The 17,363-nt window shown below is 51.8% G+C and overlaps 1 protein-coding gene and 1 long non-coding RNA gene across 2 annotated transcripts in view; one reads left to right on the top strand and one right to left on the bottom strand.

Moving 5' to 3' along the window:
* ZNF71 (zinc finger protein 71) overlaps window positions 1-9,987 on the top strand; it is a 48,444-nt gene extending 38,457 nt beyond the window's left edge. The window contains exon 4 of the mRNA XM_014583527.2: window positions 7,119-9,987. Within this exon, the coding sequence (XP_014439013.1) occupies window positions 7,119-8,599 (1,481 nt within the window). The 3' untranslated portion in view covers window positions 8,600-9,987. The remainder of the gene's footprint in view (window positions 1-7,118) is intronic.
* Window positions 9,988-12,555: 2,568 nt separating this feature from the next.
* Window positions 12,556-17,363, bottom strand: part of LOC106733672 (uncharacterized) — a 7,363-nt gene continuing 2,555 nt past the window's right edge. Inside the window, exon 2 of the long non-coding RNA XR_001369617.1 lies at window positions 12,556-13,553. This is a non-coding gene — a long non-coding RNA (uncharacterized LOC106733672). The remainder of the gene's footprint in view (window positions 13,554-17,363) is intronic.

The following is a 17,363-nucleotide window of genomic DNA, read 5'->3' as shown; positions in this document are numbered from 1 at the left end:
CACCTGGTATCACGCAGGGTATCATGCAGTGTATCACACTGTACACACCTGGTATCACGCAGCGTGTGCTCTCTTCTTTGGTCTCGACTTGCATTATTATTTTGCGATTCACCCACATGGTCACACATATCAATAGCGCATTTCTTTTTTCTTTTCTTGGAGAGGTTTTTGCTATAGGGCGTGTGTTCTCGCTGGAAAGACAGAGACAGAGAGACAGAAAGCGAGAAATCACCCCCCAGGGGAGATGGCCACACCGCAATCCCTTCTCCTCCATTCTCCTCTCGGGATCTTGGGCACGCACACACACACGTACACACCCTGCGTGAGTTTAAGCCACCTGGTCTGGGACTCGAACTGCAGTCATCTACATGGGAGTCCAGCGACATAGCCGTTACGCCAACCACTGGTCCCAGTTCATTTCTTTGTATTGCTCTAGTCCCCTGTGTGGGTGTTCCACAGTGAGTTCCCTGTGCAGTGTCGGTGGACTGTCAGTGGACATCTATGTTGTTCCCAGCTCTGAGCTAGCAGAAAAAGCTGCCGTGAACATTTGTGCACAGGTCCCTGAATGGGCATACGCTTTCCTCTCTCTCAAGGGACCCCTAGGAGTGGAAAGTCTGGACTGTATGGTGTGTGTATCTTTAACTTTTTAAGAAACTGCCGAGTGGTTTTCCAGAGCAGGTCTACCATTATGTGTTTCCATCTGCTCCATCTTTTCATTTAGCCCTTCTCATGGTATGGAGTCGAATCATACCGTGGTTTTCATTTCATCTGTCTATTCTATTTGGTAAAGTATCCATTTAAATTTTTTGCCCCCTTTTTGAGGGTTGCTTTATTACTGAGTTATGAGAGTTCTTTATGTGTGTGTGTGTGTGTATGTATGTATTTATTTATTTATTTAACTTTACTTATTTATTTAATTAAATTTGACCAGAGAGTGACAGAGAGAAAAAGAGAGAAGAAAAGTGAGAAAGCAAGCCACCAGGTCTGGGACTCGAGCCACAGTTGGCTATGTGGGAGTCCAACACTCTTAACACCATGCCACCTGCTGGCCCCAAGTTCTTTATATATTCTGATGTTTATGAGGCAAGTCCTTTATCAGGTACATGCTGTACAGATATTCGATCCCATTCTCTGGGTTGTCTTCTCACTTCCTTAATGGCCTCCCCTGAAACACAAGCTTTCCATCTTGATGTAGTCCGGGTTACCTGTTTTGCTGCTGTTGCTTACACTGTTGGTGTCATATCTAAGAAACCATGGCTTGAGAGTCATGGAGATTCATTCCAGTGTTTTCTCCTAAGAGTTTTATTACTTTATCAATGTTCTTTGGTGTCACATCTTAGAAATCTTAGCCTATCCCAAGGTCTCAAAAGTTTTTACTTCTACTGTAAATTGTATAATTTTAGGTTTTACATTTTGTTCTCTGATCCACTTAGAGTTAATTTTTGTGTATGATGCAGAATTTTTTAAACAGTTGTTTAATTAATTAATTAATTAGTTTTTCACATGAGTTTTGCCAGAGAAAGACAGAGAGAGAGGGAAAGGGAGAGTGAGAAAGCCAGCCACAGGTCCAGGATGCAAACAGTGGCAGCCTTGTGGGAGTCCAGCTCCTTCACCACCATGCCACCTGCTGGCCCCATGATGCAGAATATTAGTCCAGGTTTTTTTGTTTGTTTGTTTGTTTGTTTTACAACTAGGTGTCCGGTTGTTCTAACACTATTTGTTGAAAAGACTATTTTTTCTTCACTGAATTACCTTTGTAACTTTGTCAAAAATCAGTTGTTCATGCTGAATCTCATTTGGATTCTCTTCTGTTCCATCTGTCTGTTCTGACACTGATATCAAGTAGTGTAATTCTCTCAGATCTGGATTTGTGATTTTTGGCTCCATGAAGGACTGCTTACTCTCCACAGGAGCCCGAGTGTTCTGCCCGTTGCCCCATGAATTGCGACTTTTCAGTGCCTGGTGGGGGAAGGCACTGTTCCCAGCTCTGTGTCTGCTCTGGGCTGTGCTTTCAAATCCTTTTAGATAATTGTCCCCACGTGGGATCATTCACTCATATGCACGTGACACAGTGACCTGCCGAAACCGCGGCTGGCCCTGCACGTCTCCATGCCCCTGCACCTTCTTCCTTCACAGGGCTCCATCCTGGGAAACCCACCTGCTTTGCCGCTCAGCTCCATCTCTTCAGCTCAAGGGCTTTTCGGCCATGGTTTAGTTCCCTCTCCCTGTCTGGGAACTTTCCAGGCACTAAGCGGGAGCCATCCTCGGCCCCCCTCATTTGAGTCCCCATTGCTCAGAGTTTATTACCTGATATCTAGTGTCTTCAAAGCCATTGTTTTATATATTTTGGTTTGTTTTAAGACTGGAGGGAAGCATTTCCTTGTTACTCTATCTTGGACAGAAACCCTGTTTTGGAGGAAAAAGTGTGCGTGTGCGTGTATGTGTATGTACACACAGATGTGTTGTATTCTTCCTTTTTTTTTAATTAAGTTTTTGCCGTAGGGCGTGTGCGCTCACCAGAAGAGACAGAAAGAGGGAAAGTGAGAACTCAGCCCCCCGGGGCGATGGCCACGCCACAATCTCTTCTCCTCCAGTCTCCTTTCAGGATCTTGGGCACGCACGCACAGGTTTCCACCGTGATATTGAAACCACTAGGTCTAGGACTGAAACCATGTAGCCAGCCATGTGACATCCCGTGTCCCAACCGCCACACCATCTGCTGGCCCTGGGTTGTATTCTTTTAAAGATACGCACTGGGGCAAAAACTGAAAATATAAAGTAGACTTTTAACTCTAATGAGCACAAGTATAGGACACTCCATTTTCTGTTTTGAAAAAAAAATTGATATTCAGACAATAAGTGTGAATTGCTTTGTAATCAGAATCACAGACAGAAAATTGGAAAAAAATAAAATTATGAAGGACATGGGATTTAGTACTATGAAAAAATTCACCCATATTTACACCAAAGGGAATGGATAGTCTTTTGCATGTTAATAGCTCTTTTCCACAGTGCCCTCTGGAGACAGTCTTTGTTTTTATTTATTTATTTATTGTTTTATTTTTAAGAGGTTTTTTGCTTTAGAATGCATGTGCTCATTGGAGAGAAAGAGAGACAGAGACAGTGAGAGAGGAAGTGAAAAATCATCCCCCAGAGGGGATGGGCACCCCACAAACCCTTTTCCTCCATCCTCTCCCTGGGATCGTGGGCACGCACGCGCATGCACCCAGTGCGATTTTTTGAGCCTCCAGATCTGGGACTTAACGGCGGTTGGCCAGTGACCTAACCACTACACCACCTGCTGGCGCCTGCAGACACAGTCTTCGTGATGTTCCCCTTGACAAAAGGCAGGATCCCCTGCATTCGCACTGTCACCACCCAAGAATGTCCTCAGACATTTAGTCCTTTTGATGGCCTGGTTGGCAGGGTGGAGTGCTAGGGCAGTTTCAGTCTGTCTGATACACCCACATCTTTTCATAGATCAGAGCTGTGTGTTTGCTGTTTTCGCTCCTGAAGAGTTTCAGCTACAAAAGGAAGGCTGCCTTTTCTCCCGCAGTGGGTGGCGTCTGCCTCCAGTGTGCCTGATTCCCCGAGTTTGAGTCCCTCCAAGAGACTTCCTTCTGTGTGCACTCGCAGCCAAGACTGCCTCCCTCCCACCTCTGCGGCCGCATGCCATGTATGTCCCAGACTGCGTCAGAGCCCCCGGCCCCGAACCATTGCCCTTCCTCCCACTTCCCCTGCAGGTTGCCCACGCCCACTCCCCAGCCTCTGTGCCCCCACACAGTGTCTGGGCATGGCACCACACCCCATGGTCACTCAGCCACATTCGCCCTCCCGCCTTAGGTATTTCTCAACTCTTGTCCTTGGGATGGGAACGGGGCACGTGGCCATGCTGTGGTTCACTGAGACCCCTGACCTGGGGTCGGACTGGGGATGCAAATCCCAGCTTCCTTCGAGTGTGCTATGTCCCCTTGAGTATCTGACTTCAGTCTCGGAGCCTCAGCTGCCTTGTCTGTAAAATGGAGTTGTCTACTGTACCAAACTCACAGGTGCCTGAGGCTGGAGGGGAGGCCCGTGCCCATGCTCAGTACTGCGGGCATGGCGGCGCTCCGTGAGTGCTGCTCTGGCACCCTCTGTGCGCCGGGCACTGCTGGAGGAGGGGACTGGCAGGGTCGTGGCCCATGGAGCTGACGCAGGGAGTCGATAATCAGATCGTGGCAAGAAGAGAGTTGCCGCAGCCCGTGAGTGCTCACTGTGAAGTGGGCAAGACGAGCAGGGTGGACAGGGCAGGCCTCGTGGACAGTTGGTGAACACTGGGCCTGAAGATGAGAAGCCACGGGAAGGTGGGGGAGGTTCAGAGGCCCTGGGGCGGGAACCTGACATGGACAAGAGGGTGAAAGAGGAACCAAAGGCAGCGAGGGAGGGATGGTGAGCTGCCTGAGAGGCAGGCCTGTGCTGGGTCCTGAGGACCCTGGAGGCCACCAAAAGGTGTTGGCTTCATTCTCAGTGCGTTCGGGAGGCTGCCGGGGGCTCATGACTCTTCTGACGAACCTCCTCCCCCCGGCAGCCGAGGCGGGTGGGGAGGGCAGGGCGCCTGCTGTCGCATTTGGGGCATTGACTAGCTCCTTGGTGGTGGCCATGAATTGTGGTCTGACTCAGGCTGTTCTGTGCATCCAGTGGCACTTGTCCAAGTTGGGATGGTGGGAGGGAAGGAGTGAAATGGGATGACTGAAAAGTATGTTTTTTTTTGTTTTCATTAAAAAGTTTTACTTTGAAAACTGATCAAATATAGGATACATAAAATGTGCCACCTATTGTCACTTTTAGTGCAGCTCAGTGGCCATAAGGGCGTTCACACCTGGTGCATCCATCTCCACCGTCCGTCGGGACTTTCCATCTTCCCCACCTGGGATGCTGTCCCCGGGAGTTCTCACGCCCCGTTTCCTCCTCCGGCAGCCACTGTTCTGCTTCCGTCCCCACTAATTTGACTCCTCTGGGACCTCATAACAGTGGAGTCATGTTATTTGACCTTGGCTTGTTTTTTACCAAGTCTCTTAGGTGGGCCTTATTTTATCAAAAACCTTCTTTTGGTGGGGAGGTTCTGAAATCCTAAGTTTGGTATTGAACACGTTAGGTTTGGAGTGTCCAAGAGACACCAGGGAGGGTTTTTTGAATGAGGTCCTTTGGCAGAGCTCCAAGAAGAAGCCCGGGCTGGAGAGGCTTGTTTAGGTAGCAAGTCCGCACGGGTAATATTTAACCCAGGGAGCTGGCAGGTGGCATGGTAGTTAAGGTGCTGGACTCCACATGGCTGGCTGTGGTTCAAGTCCTGGACCTGGTGGCTTTCTCATTTTCCCTCTTTTTCTCTGTTATACACACACACACACACTATATATATATATATATATATATATATATTATTTAAATATAGATATAGTCCCGGCATGATTCAGGGGAGTGGTCTCAAACTCAAGGGGCCATAGAGGCCAGCAGGGGGGGTCACTCAGTGGGGGAAAGGGACCACCCGGTCCCCCTGTAGCTTTTTAGTGCTTCATAGGAGTGAGAGCTGTATCTGACCATCTCTTCATGCTTTTTAGGAGAAAGCAGTTATGTGGGTCACAACTTTTAAATGTTGAGAATAAATCCCAGGATGTCTACAATCCCATTTGGAACTTGAGAGCAGCACCTAGGATGGAAACTGAGTTTGAGAAATCAGTACGAGTGCTGGCTCCATAGCACAGCAGTTAACGGTCTGTGCATTAGGGGCCAGCCCCACATGGTGAATGCGGTTCAAATACCAGCTCTGGTGGCTTGAGAAGTATGCTGGGCACTCATGCTTGCATACGCAGAGCCTGATGGGATGGAGAAATGGAGGAGAAAGGGTTGTGACATGGCCACATCCCATTGAGGTTCCATCTCTCTTTCTCTCTGGCAAGCGCACATACCTTCTGACAATTAAAGCAAAGTTAGAAACCATAGGACACACAGAGAAGGCAGTTGAAGCCACACACACCAATGGGTTACCTGCGGAGGCAGACGGGCAGAGAGAGGAGCATCGAGGCCCAGGTTCCGTAGAGCTGCCTAAGGCAGTGCTGAAGGGCGATATGAGCAACAAGAACAGTCACAACAGCTTCCACGCCATGTTATCAGGAGGCTTACATGAGAGAGAAGGTACGTGTCTTACTCCATTTCAGCTTCTATGACAATTCCACAGACCGGGTAATTATGAAGAAACTTATTTCTCACAGTTCTGGAGGCTGGAAAGTCTGAGCTGTGACACTAGCACCTGACAGGGGTCATCACATGGTGAAGGACAAATGAGTAGACAAGACAGGAAAGATCGGGCAAGCCCCTGCTTTATCAGGAGCCCACTCCTGTGGTAACAGCATTGATCCACTCATGAGGGTAGAGCCCTCGCGGCCTCAGCACTTCTTAAAAGCCCCACCAGCTGTGGGAACCAGCAGTTAGCGTAATGGCTATGTCGCTGGACTCCCACGTTGTCGACCGCAGTTCACGTCCCAGACCCGGTGGCTTAAAACTCATGCCGGGTGCATGTGTGTGCGTGCCTAAGATCCCGAGAGGAGAATGGAGAAGAAGGGATTGCGGCGTGGCCATTCCCCTTGGGGGGTGATTTCTCGCTTTCTGTCTCTATGTCTCTCTCTGTCTGGAGAGTGCACGCGCCCTATAGCAAAAAAACTCTCAAAAAAAAAAAAAAAAGCCCCACCAGCTGTTACCTCATTGTTATCTCTAACAAAAACCAATGCTTGAGAAGCATAATTAGTTGAGGATATTCTGGGTGCACAGAAGAGGGAGAAGCCCTACAAGCTTGGCGCTGCTACAGTCATCCTGCTCAAGCTCGCGAGTTCAGCAGTTTGCACCCCGCTCACTCTGTCACTGGGCAGCTGGGACTCTTCTGAGCTCCTGCCTGCCAGCCGCCTGCCTCATCCACCTCCTGTGTAGACTCCGCCTCATTAAGCGACATGCCCCCTGCTCTCCCCCCCTGAGCTCCCTGGGTCATCATCTTTAGTTTCTTTACGTGCTCCTGCTTGGGACAGTTCTCTCTCCCACCATTGTTAGTTACATGTGTTTTCATCTGTTTTGTTTTTGCTTTGTATTTTTAGATTTGGAGACTAGACCTGAAATGACAGAGTTGGATCCAAAGGGCAACACCTGGGAAGACAAGTCATCCATCGAGGTGACCAGGGAAGGACCTAGGAGAAACGGGGCTTGGGGTCTGGCCTTGGAAGGAGCCAGCAAGCTGGGCAGCTGGCCAGAGAGGCAGCAAGGAGAGCCAGGGCGGGGGCTGGAGTGGCTGGGGATTGCCCCAGGGAACAAACCCTCTGCGCAGCTCTCCGAGGGTCAGGAGTCCAAGGCATTTACCAGCCAGAGCTCCACCCAGGTCCTGCAGAGGCTGGAGGAGCCTGGGGAGAAGGGGTTCTGCCCCTTCGCCATGCGTGGGAGGAGTTGCACAGGCTCGGTGGGCCTCAGCCAGCCCCTTGGGCCCTGCGCAGAGAAGGCCTACGCGTGCAGTGAATGCGGCAAGGCGTTCGGCCGCAGCTCGTCCTTGGTCAAGCACCAGCGGATCCACACCGGTGAGAAGCCCTTCGAGTGCAGCGTCTGCGGGAAGCACTTCATCGAGCGCTCGTCCCTCACCATCCACCAGCGCGTGCACACGGGTGAGAAGCCCTACCCGTGCGCCGACTGCGGCAAGGCCTTCAGTCAGCGCATGAACCTCGTGGTGCACCAGCGCACACACACGGGCGAGAAGCCCTACGTGTGCGCCGTGTGCGGGAAGGCCTTCCGCAAGACCTCATCCCTCACTCAGCATGAGCGCATCCACACGGGCGAGAAGCCCTACGCGTGCGGGGACTGCGGCAAGGCCTTTAGCCAGAACATGCACCTGGTTGTGCACCAGCGCACGCACACAGGCGAGAAGCCCTACGTGTGCACCGAGTGCGGGCGGGCCTTCAGCCAGAACATGCACCTGACAGAGCACCAGCGCACGCACACGGGCGAGAAGCCCTACGCCTGCAAGGAGTGCGGGCGGGCCTTCAACAAGAGCTCCTCGCTCACGCTGCACCGGCGCCACCACACGGGCGAGAAGCCCTACGTGTGCAACGAGTGCGGCAAGGCCTTCAGCCAGAGCGCCTACCTCATCCAGCACCAGCGGTTCCACATCGGGGTGAAGCCCTTCGAGTGCAGCGAGTGCGGCAAGGCCTTCAGCAAGAACTCGTCGCTCACGCAGCACCAGCGCGTCCACACCGGGGAGAAGCCCTACGAGTGCGCCGTCTGCAAGAAGCACTTCACCGGGCGCTCGTCCTTGCTCGTGCACCAGATCGTGCACACGGGCGCCAAGCCCTACACCTGCGGCGAGTGCGGCAAGGCCTTCAGCCAGAGCGCCTACCTCATCGAGCACCAGCGCATCCACACGGGCGAGAAGCCCTACCGGTGCGGCCAGTGCGGGAAGTCCTTCATCAAGAACTCCTCGCTGACCGTGCACCTGCGCATCCACACCGGCGAGAAGCCCTACCGGTGCGGCGAGTGCGGGAAGACCTTCAGCCGGAACACCAACCTGACGCGGCACCTGCGGATCCACACCTGAGCGCCAGGGAGGCATCGGTAGGTCCTCCTCGGCAGGGCCTGGGCGCGGGCGCTTCCTGGGCTGGTCGGTGTGAGCACGGGCGACTCGCAGTCAGAGGAAGCTGAGCGTGAGGCCTGCGGCCACAGGTGCTGCCTCCTCCCGGAGCCAGAAAAGGCCTCGCCGCCTCTCCGAAGCCTTTTAAGTTCACGGTAGCTGAGCCTCAGGGAAGGGTTGCTCCACAAAGGAACCAGCACCTCAGGGTCCTGACCCAGCTGTCTGGGTCAGTTGTCACCACAGCTGGACAGATCGTGCAGGGTGTCTGAGTGTTTCCTCAGGGAGGAAGGTGGGAGGAGGAGGTGACCCAAGAGATGCCTGAGGGCCCTTCTCCCTGTGTCAAACACACCCTGGAGCCAGAGGTCTGTGTCACCATCTGTGGGTTTCCTGGTGGGGCAAGAGCAAGAGGCTCTCCACATTGTCCCCATGTCCCTGATGATCTCCAGGGAGCACACGCTGGAAGCCACCAAGCTAGTTAGTGGTAGACATTGGCAAGTTATCCGTGAGGAGCAAAATGTTTTTTTCAGACATAGCAAATAGCAGTAACTACTGCTTCAAATGCCAAAGATTTTTAGAGTGGTCTGTTACATTAAAAAAAAAAATCTTTTAATAAAGGGAGACCTTGTCATTTTAGATGGTCTTTTAGGTGTGAAAGGTACAGATACTGGCTGCCTGGTCAGAATCATCTTCAACCATTGTGGGGAGAGCAGGAGGGAAAATGAATGCCACCAACAGGCTTGATACTCAGGTTTAAATACTTACTGGATTCGATAAGTGTGCACATGTGGACATAGACAGTCTGTTTTTATAGTTATTTTTGCAGTTAAATGGGAAAGTAACTGTCTTTTTGCTGCTATAACGAAGTACCTGAGACTGGGTAATTTATAAACAATGGAAATTGACTGCTCACAGTTCTGGAGGCTGGAAGTCCAAGATCAAGGCACCAGCAGATTTGGAGGCTGTTGAGGGTACATTTATAGACAGTGACCTCCCCCAGGCCCCTTCTATAAGGGCACTAACCTCAGTTATGAAAACTACTTTGCCCTCAAGACTTAGTCATTTCTTAGAGGTCTCACTCCTCATACTGTCACATTGGGAATGAAATTTCCAACACATGAGTTTGGGGGAGCACCAGAATTCAGCCCACCGCAGTAACTTCAAGAGAATTTCCACAGCTGACTTGGAGCTTTGTTTACACATGGAGTTTCTTCCGAAGTCTACTTTCTCTGGGACCTCGTAGGGCATCCTTTTTATTTTGACATCTCATCCTACTGGTTGCTAATACCCTGGAGTTCCCAAATGTTCCATACTCCCTGACACTGGTGTACGTGAAGAATAAATAATTAAATTTTTAAAAATCATTTATGTCACAAGCACATTTTGTGTTGTGTGTAGGAAAAACAACCACTCTAGAAGTGTTTGAATGTTTGGCATTGTCCTCGCTGGATCACGGTGGTATCCAGCAGCTCCTGTTGCCTGCATGTCTCAGTCACATCCATGTGACCAGAGAAGACCTCAAGTCACTGGGGGGTGGGGGCTCCAACCTTCAGTCTGTTGGACCTACCCAAGAGCTGACTGCTGTGACCAGATGGGATTGACTCTCCAGACTGGACCGAAACCTCTATCCACCCTCAATGGGGCAAGGGGCCATTTCTGCCCAAATCATAGGAGGGGAGAAGTGGGACAGAGAAGGTGACCTAATGTCCACTGTGTCATGCCTTGGGAGAAGTGACATGGTTCAGAATGATATGGTCACTTGCCACACTGGTCACATCATGGAAGTGAGGGCTTACTGCATTTAACTTTGGACATCTCGAGATGAGAGTCCTCTAAGTTTTCTTAACCTAACCAGGGGGTGGGGCAGGGCAACTCGGGTCCATGCTCCCTAGCCAGGTTGGAGGAGGGCAGTGGGTGCACAGAGTAGGAATTGCAACTCATGTCCCCGAGGCTGACACGTCTCAATACCCACACTTCTATTCCTGTTGCAAAACAAAAAGCCACCAAGGTACCTGTGTGGTGGGTGGTGGGAAGAGAATGGGAATTACGCACTTGGATATGTGGAAGAGTACAGTGGCACATGCAGACTGCAGCAAGTGTGATGAGTGTGGCATGGTTGGACAGAAAGTGAGTGAAAGGAAGGCAAGTGAGGAGAAGGGATCCTGAGCCCAGCTGTGTAGCCCTGAGCATGCGGTATTTAACCCCTTAGTGCTGTGAGTAATATCCTCATCTCAGACTTTATCTAACCCTTCAGTGCTGCAGTTTCTTGTCTCAAAAATGGGAAAGTAGTGGGACCAGCAGTTAGTGTAATGACTATGGACTCCCATGTAGTCGACCGCGGTTCGCGTCCTGGACCTGGTGGCTTAAAACTCACGCTGGGCACGTGTGCATATGTGCCCAAGATCCCGAGAGGAGAATGGAGGAGAAAGGATTGCAGTGTGACCATCCCCCCTGGGGGGTGATTTCTCGCTTTCTATCTCTCTGTCTGTCTCTCTGTCTGTCTGGCGAGTGCACGCGCCCTATAGTGAAAAACCTCTCAAAAAAAAAAAAAAAAAAGAAGAAGAAATAACAAGGGTTCTGCTAGTGCTCATGTTCGAGAGCCCGAGACGGACAGTAACACGGCGAGTAGGTGTGAGATGGAGTGCCGGGTGTGGACGAGCAGCTGCCAGGTGGCCGAGGTGCCTGGTTGAGGCAGGTGGAGCTCGGAAGGCCAGATACATTCTCAGATCACACCCGCGGTAGCCAGGGGACCTCCCTAAGGCATGGACGTTCACATAGAGCCTGAGGTGGGCCCGATTTCCCAAGGGACTGGGAGAGGAGGTCAGAATTTAATGAGGGTGATGGAGGGAACACACTATCATGATAGCCGATGTTCGCTGAGCGTGTGGGTCATGCACACACTTCACACAGACCACAGGGACTTCTCACACCCTCCCCGTGCGCAGCTGAGAAGTGACAGGGCTGAGATTCGGGTGTGGGACTGTGGCCGCCAAGGCCAGCTCCTGGCCCCCGCACAGGCTGCTTACTCCATTGGCAGCCTGAGAGTGTGACTCCTTTCCAGAGACTCCCTGGAGCAAAAGAAATACTATTTTTTATCATAAAGTACTGAATCATCAAAATAAGCGAATACTTGTAAAACAACAACAAAAAACCCTTTTGGGCAGGCACGAAGTCCCCTCAATCTCAGCGGGTGTGCGCTATTATGTAACTGCAGGAAGCCATGCTTCCGTCATTTTATGAATGAAAGAAAAAAGGCGCAGGAGGGACCGCAGGTGGTATGGTGGTTAAGGCTAACGAGTTCGAGTTCTGGACCTGGCAGCTTGAAAGTCATGCTGGGCATTGTGTGTGCCCCAAATCCCAAGGGGAGAATGGACAAGAGGGATTGTGGTGTAGCCAGCCCTCCCTGGGATGGTTTCTTACCCTGTCTCTCTGGCAAGAGCATGCACCCTATAGCCGGAAAAAAGAAAAAGAGCAAAGAGGCTGAGTGATATGAGGTCAGAGAGGATTCGGGGGTGGATCAGCGGGAAGGTTGGCAGGGGGGGTGAGGGATGCAGCTTTACCAAGGAAGGCAGGAGCCATAAAGGGTTGTGAGTGGAGAGGGGTGTGAGCAGGATGTGCTGGACACTGGAACACGGCTGGGGACAGAAAGGGTGGAGTGAGAGCAAAGCAGGGGGAGACCCTGAAGTTGTCCTGGTGGGAATGGTGGTGGCCGGGACCAGGGGGCTACTGGAGAGGTGGGAAGGTGCCAGGTTCTGGTTTTCAGTTATTTATTAGAGAGACCTCGGTAAACTTGGTAAGATTGTGATTCTTTTTCTTTTAACACCTTTTGTGTCTTTAATTTGGAAGTTTTCCTGTGCAGTTCCATGTGCACACAGAACATATCCGATGTTTCATGAGCCTCTGGGTTTTCGTCTGAGTGCTGACAGTCTGCGGCTGTGGTTCGCCCCTGCTTCCCCGCACACTATAGTGCATTTTGAAGATTTTTGCACGTCAGTCCTTGGAGATCTGTTGACATTTTATTCTGTGAGATGAGGGTGATAACATCACCCAAGCAGGAGGGTCTCGGTGGAGGCATAACAGCTCTCACTGGATGCCAGTTGATTAGGAACGAACTCCAGTTCTGGATGGTAAGTGTCAGTAGGAAATCCCAGGGGCTGGAGCAAGGCATGTGTCTTTCCAAGCAGACATGGGACCCTATCCTTCTAGGGTTTCACCCCCTCACCTCCATGCAATGGGTGTTTAGGCAGTGACTGAGTTTTCCCACCTCAATCATTCTTCTTTTTATCCGTTCTGAATAAATGGAAGAATTTGCAGCAGTAGTGAAACCGAAAGTCTTTGAGGACAGATTTATCTGGGCTAAATCCTGGCTGTGCCATTTACAAGTTGATTCAGGCTCCTCCCAAAGGCCAATGGTCCCAAATGATTACTTTATGGAAATTATCTGAAAACCTGCCAGTCAGGGGATGGCCATGTGAGCAAGCTGCATCCACACAGTGTGATCAACTCCCTGGAGTTGTTGAAAAGATTGAAGTAAAGCCTTCTCTTTGTGGGCTGGTCCTTACGGACAGGACTGCAGAACTTGGTGCTGCAGGACCCAGCTTGTGAAGGCCAGGGGAGGGAGCAGCAAATCACCTGCCCAGAAAGGAGAGTTTGGCCCAGCAGGGTTTCGTGGCCTTGGGTGTCCCTATGGCAGACCATGGGCTGTAGCAGACAATGATGGGCTGGAATTCAGTTCATGCATTTCCACTTTAGTTTAGTAATTGGTTACCAGCATTAGGACAATGAGAGACTTTGCATTTACAAACGTCACCTTTCAGCCATCCATCCTCTAAACAACACTCACATCTGGGGTGTACCAAGAAGGGTTCCAGGTGCTGGAGGCTCGAGGTGAATTAGAAACACCCGGTCACTACCATCATGGAGCCTAAATTATAGGAGACAAGACAAAATAAGTGAGAAAAAAAATCGACATGATGAACTTCAGCTTGTTTTGAGAATTCACAGTATCAAGACCCACTGGACCCGCTGGACCAGGAGAGGCTAGAGAAGTAGGTAAGAGCCATGTCACAGTGGTTGTTGTTGGGCACAGGGCCCAAGGTCAGAGTCTCAGTGCTCTGTGTCTTCTAAAAAGGTGTGGACATCACCCTCCGAGGAGCAGGGGACTGGCTCGGGCATCTGGGTGCTCCTGCAATGTCTGGCACATAGTGGGTGCCGATGCTCAACTCTCAAGTGATTAAGTGATTGTGGATTCCCTGGTGATCAGAACAAACAAACCTGTTCACTCATTCCGCAGTCCTGGAATGACCGGATTTGTTGCCAGGGGCTTGTTCTTGGAGAGCCTGCACAACTCAAAACCACATAACTCAGTCCTAATCCTGACAATGTGGGCCCCAGCGACAGTGGCACTAAACAAGCAGTTTATGATGTATGTGATTGTTTGTAGGAGAGAGTGTGGATTTTTGAGAAATTTTTAAATTGCAAAGTATATCACCATTTCAAAAATACCACTTCAAAAATGCTCATGACTTCAAAATGTACTCATGCTTCATTTGTATACATGTGCAGTAATACCCTCCGGTCACCCCACCTCGCAACACATAAACTAGGGCCTTGCCAATAACCCGCAAATATGAGTGGTCTTCAAAATTTCATGAAAAAAGTGTGTATTATGAAAAAACTGTGCATGGATTTGATATTTTTTACACCCAAATAAACTTGTGTTTTAATTCACTTTCCCCACAAGCCTTGTGAATTCCCCTCATAATTCTACAGCACTCTCTGCCCCATCTTCCTGTGTCTCCAGGCTACTCGGCTGCCAATCCTAGCACGTTTCCCCTTTTTTATCTTATATACACCGCCCCCGCCCCGGCCGTCTTGGAAACTCCGTGTGAATAATTCAAATTAGGTTCCAGCCAGGCTTTGCTGCCCTAGGAACAAAGCTGCCTTAGTAATGACTCGGCAGTTTTCTCCTCATCTTCTTTCCTCCCACGCTCTCCACATCCCAGACAGTCTTGTTTCTAGGCAACAGCAGGGATTTTCCCAGGAAGGTTCTTTGGGGGGAGAGGGAGAGACAGCGCGCGAGCCAGTCCGTACAGCCACTCAGCACCGCGGACAGCGCAGGCCGACTCGTCAGCACCGCGGACAGCGGGCAGGAGCCTGTGCTGCTTCCCATGCTGAGTATTAATAGACGAAATGCGCTCTTCTCCACCCCAACTTAAAAAGAGGGAGAGGAGAGAGAGGGGGAGAGGAGGGGAAAAGAGAGAGCAAGATGGAGAGGGAAAGTTAGAGAGCGCGAGAGCTAGAGAGCGAGCGAGCGCGCGCGCGAGAGAGATCTGGTCCGTGCAGCCTTTCAGCACCGCGGACAGCGCAGGCCGGACTCGCCAGCACCGCGGACAGCGGGAGCCTGTGCTGTTGCCGTGGTAGGTGCAAAGCGCTCTCTCCCACCCCCGCTTGTTTATTCAGGGAGCGAGCGAGCGAGCATCCCAAGCAGGGTCTCAACACCCTGTTCCAGCCTCAGCCAGTCAGTCAAGGACATGCGTGTGCCCAGTGCACTCGGACATTCCACCTTGGACCTGAAGCCTTCCGTGTGGAGTTGCCTTGCAGAGGGTCGCGTTTTACCCCGGAGCCACCTTCTGGACTCGGCAATGCGCTCTTCTGAGCTGACTTCTGCGCCCCCTCCTCAACTCCCTCCCCTAAAGTCTCTGCCTGCTGATGGCGTTGGTGCAATGCGGACTGCTGGCGCTACCTTCAGGAACGCAGGCTCCCAATTCCTAACACGCCCCAGGGGAGCTCTAGATTTTCCGTGCACAAAAGCCTGGTCCCGTTCGGGCCTTACAGCGCACTCAGTTGCTCAGGCCCAGCCCTGGAGTGTCTTGTTTCCCTTTCTCTCAATCCTCCCTTCCCAGCTGTCAGGGAGTCCTCCCCGCTCTGCCGGCACAGTAAACCCTCACTGTGCCCACACTATCTGCCCTGCCAGCACCGTCATCTCTCACTGGGCTTACTGCACGACTCGCCGAAGCGCCTGGAGTGTCTTGTTTCCCTTTCTCTCAATCCTCCCTTCCCAGCTGTCAGGGAGTCCTCCCCGCTCTGCCGGCACAGTAAACCCTCACTGTGCCCACACTATCTGCCCTGCCAGCACCGTCATCTCACCGGGCTTACTGCACGACTTGCCGAAGCGATCGTCCCACTTTACATGTTGGCCTGCTCGTGCATCCCCACACAGCACCCTTAGTCACCACTCGGTAGCCTTCCATGGCTCCCAATACACCTACACAAACATTCAGAAGTCTTCTCATGGCTTTCAAGACCAGATGCCTCTCTGGCCTCACTGCCCTCTTCTGCACCCGCCCTCTGGCCACACCGGCCTCAGAGCCCTTTGCATCAGGAGTTCCCTCTGGTGTGGATTCCAGAGCATCTGACTCCTCTCCTTTTGGATCTTAGCTCAAAATGTCACCTTGGGGCTGGCCCAGTCAGTATCTGTTGAAAGAATGAAGGAGCCCTGCAGTGATCTGTCTGTCCCCAACTAGTGCTGGAGCCACGGAAAATGGCAGCAGCACTCAGCTCCTGATGGGATCGCGGTCCCGGGTCTGGGGGCTGTGCTGGAGTTGCTGGTGCCACCCTCGGTTTGCTCATCCGCGGGGAGGACCCAGGACTCGCACGTGCCCTCCTGGCACGCTTTCTCACATGAACGACTGTGATGCACTCCAAAGGCACAGGCTCCTGGGCACCACACAGCCTGGCCCTGCCTCTGACTTGCCATAAGGCTGCAGCTGGGATGAAGATGGAGCAGTGGCATCGAGCTATGATTTATTAATCTTGTTTTTATTTCCACTTTGGAGTGTGGTGCAGGAAGCTGGCTTTTTATTTCTAGGAGTGCCATTGAATTTCTAGAGGTGACTCTGAGATGATTTTAGAACAAGTTCATTTCAGGTTAAAGTCGTAAGTAGGAAGATGGCTGGTAGCTGGAAACGAGCCACCGTGAAGGTGGTATCCGTGGACTTCGAAACACGGCAAAGTGGAGAGAGAATCCTGAACGACAACTCGAGCACAGTCAGAGACGCGGACAGGGACTCCAAATGCTCCCATCGCCGCTTTCTTCTCTGTTAGGAAGAAATCATGTCCTAAGAAATTATCCGGTAACAGAAACCTGGGGCGGCCTCTCCTAGTCGAGTCTGTTTTGAGAAAAACCCCTGCTTTTCCTGGGCGCCAGATCACACCTGGTAGCTGCCCAGGACCCGGTGCACGGCCAGCAGAGTGGTGGTGGTGATGCGGACCGAGCACTTGCTCTGTGTGGGGCACCGATCTGCGATAGCCCAGGAGGTGGGAACTGCTGTCCCATCCTGCAGATCAGGAAACGGGGCCTGGCTAATCCGCTTTCCACGGTCACACAGCTGGTACATGGCTGGTTCTGGGTCTAGAGGCCCAGCTCTAACCCCTGCGAAGCCTGTGGGTTGGGGCAGCTCCTCTGCTCTCCAGCACCGAGCAGTTGTCGAAGGAGGGGGCCAGGCCGAAGAAGGACTCAACTCGTCAGTCCTTGGAATGGCTGGAAACCTGCCTCCTACCATCTGAACGGCAACTCTCCCGTCCCAGTGATGTGTATGGAAACTCCCGAGAAAACCCAGTCTCCATCCCCCCACTCGCTGTGTCCTCTAGGCAGATCGCACAATGCCTTTACGCCTCGGTTCCCTTCTCTGTAAAGTGGGATGATGACAGCAGCCGCTCGGGACTGCTGGGA

Source organism: Tupaia chinensis, unplaced genomic scaffold, assembly GCF_000334495.1.
Source record: "Tupaia chinensis unplaced genomic scaffold, TupChi_1.0 Scaffold144336_1, whole genome shotgun sequence".
In the NCBI taxonomy this organism is placed as follows: Eukaryota; Metazoa; Chordata; class Mammalia; order Scandentia; family Tupaiidae; genus Tupaia; species Tupaia belangeri.
Note: the sequence above shows the minus strand (reverse complement) of the source record. Positions and strands in the feature narration are given on the sequence as shown.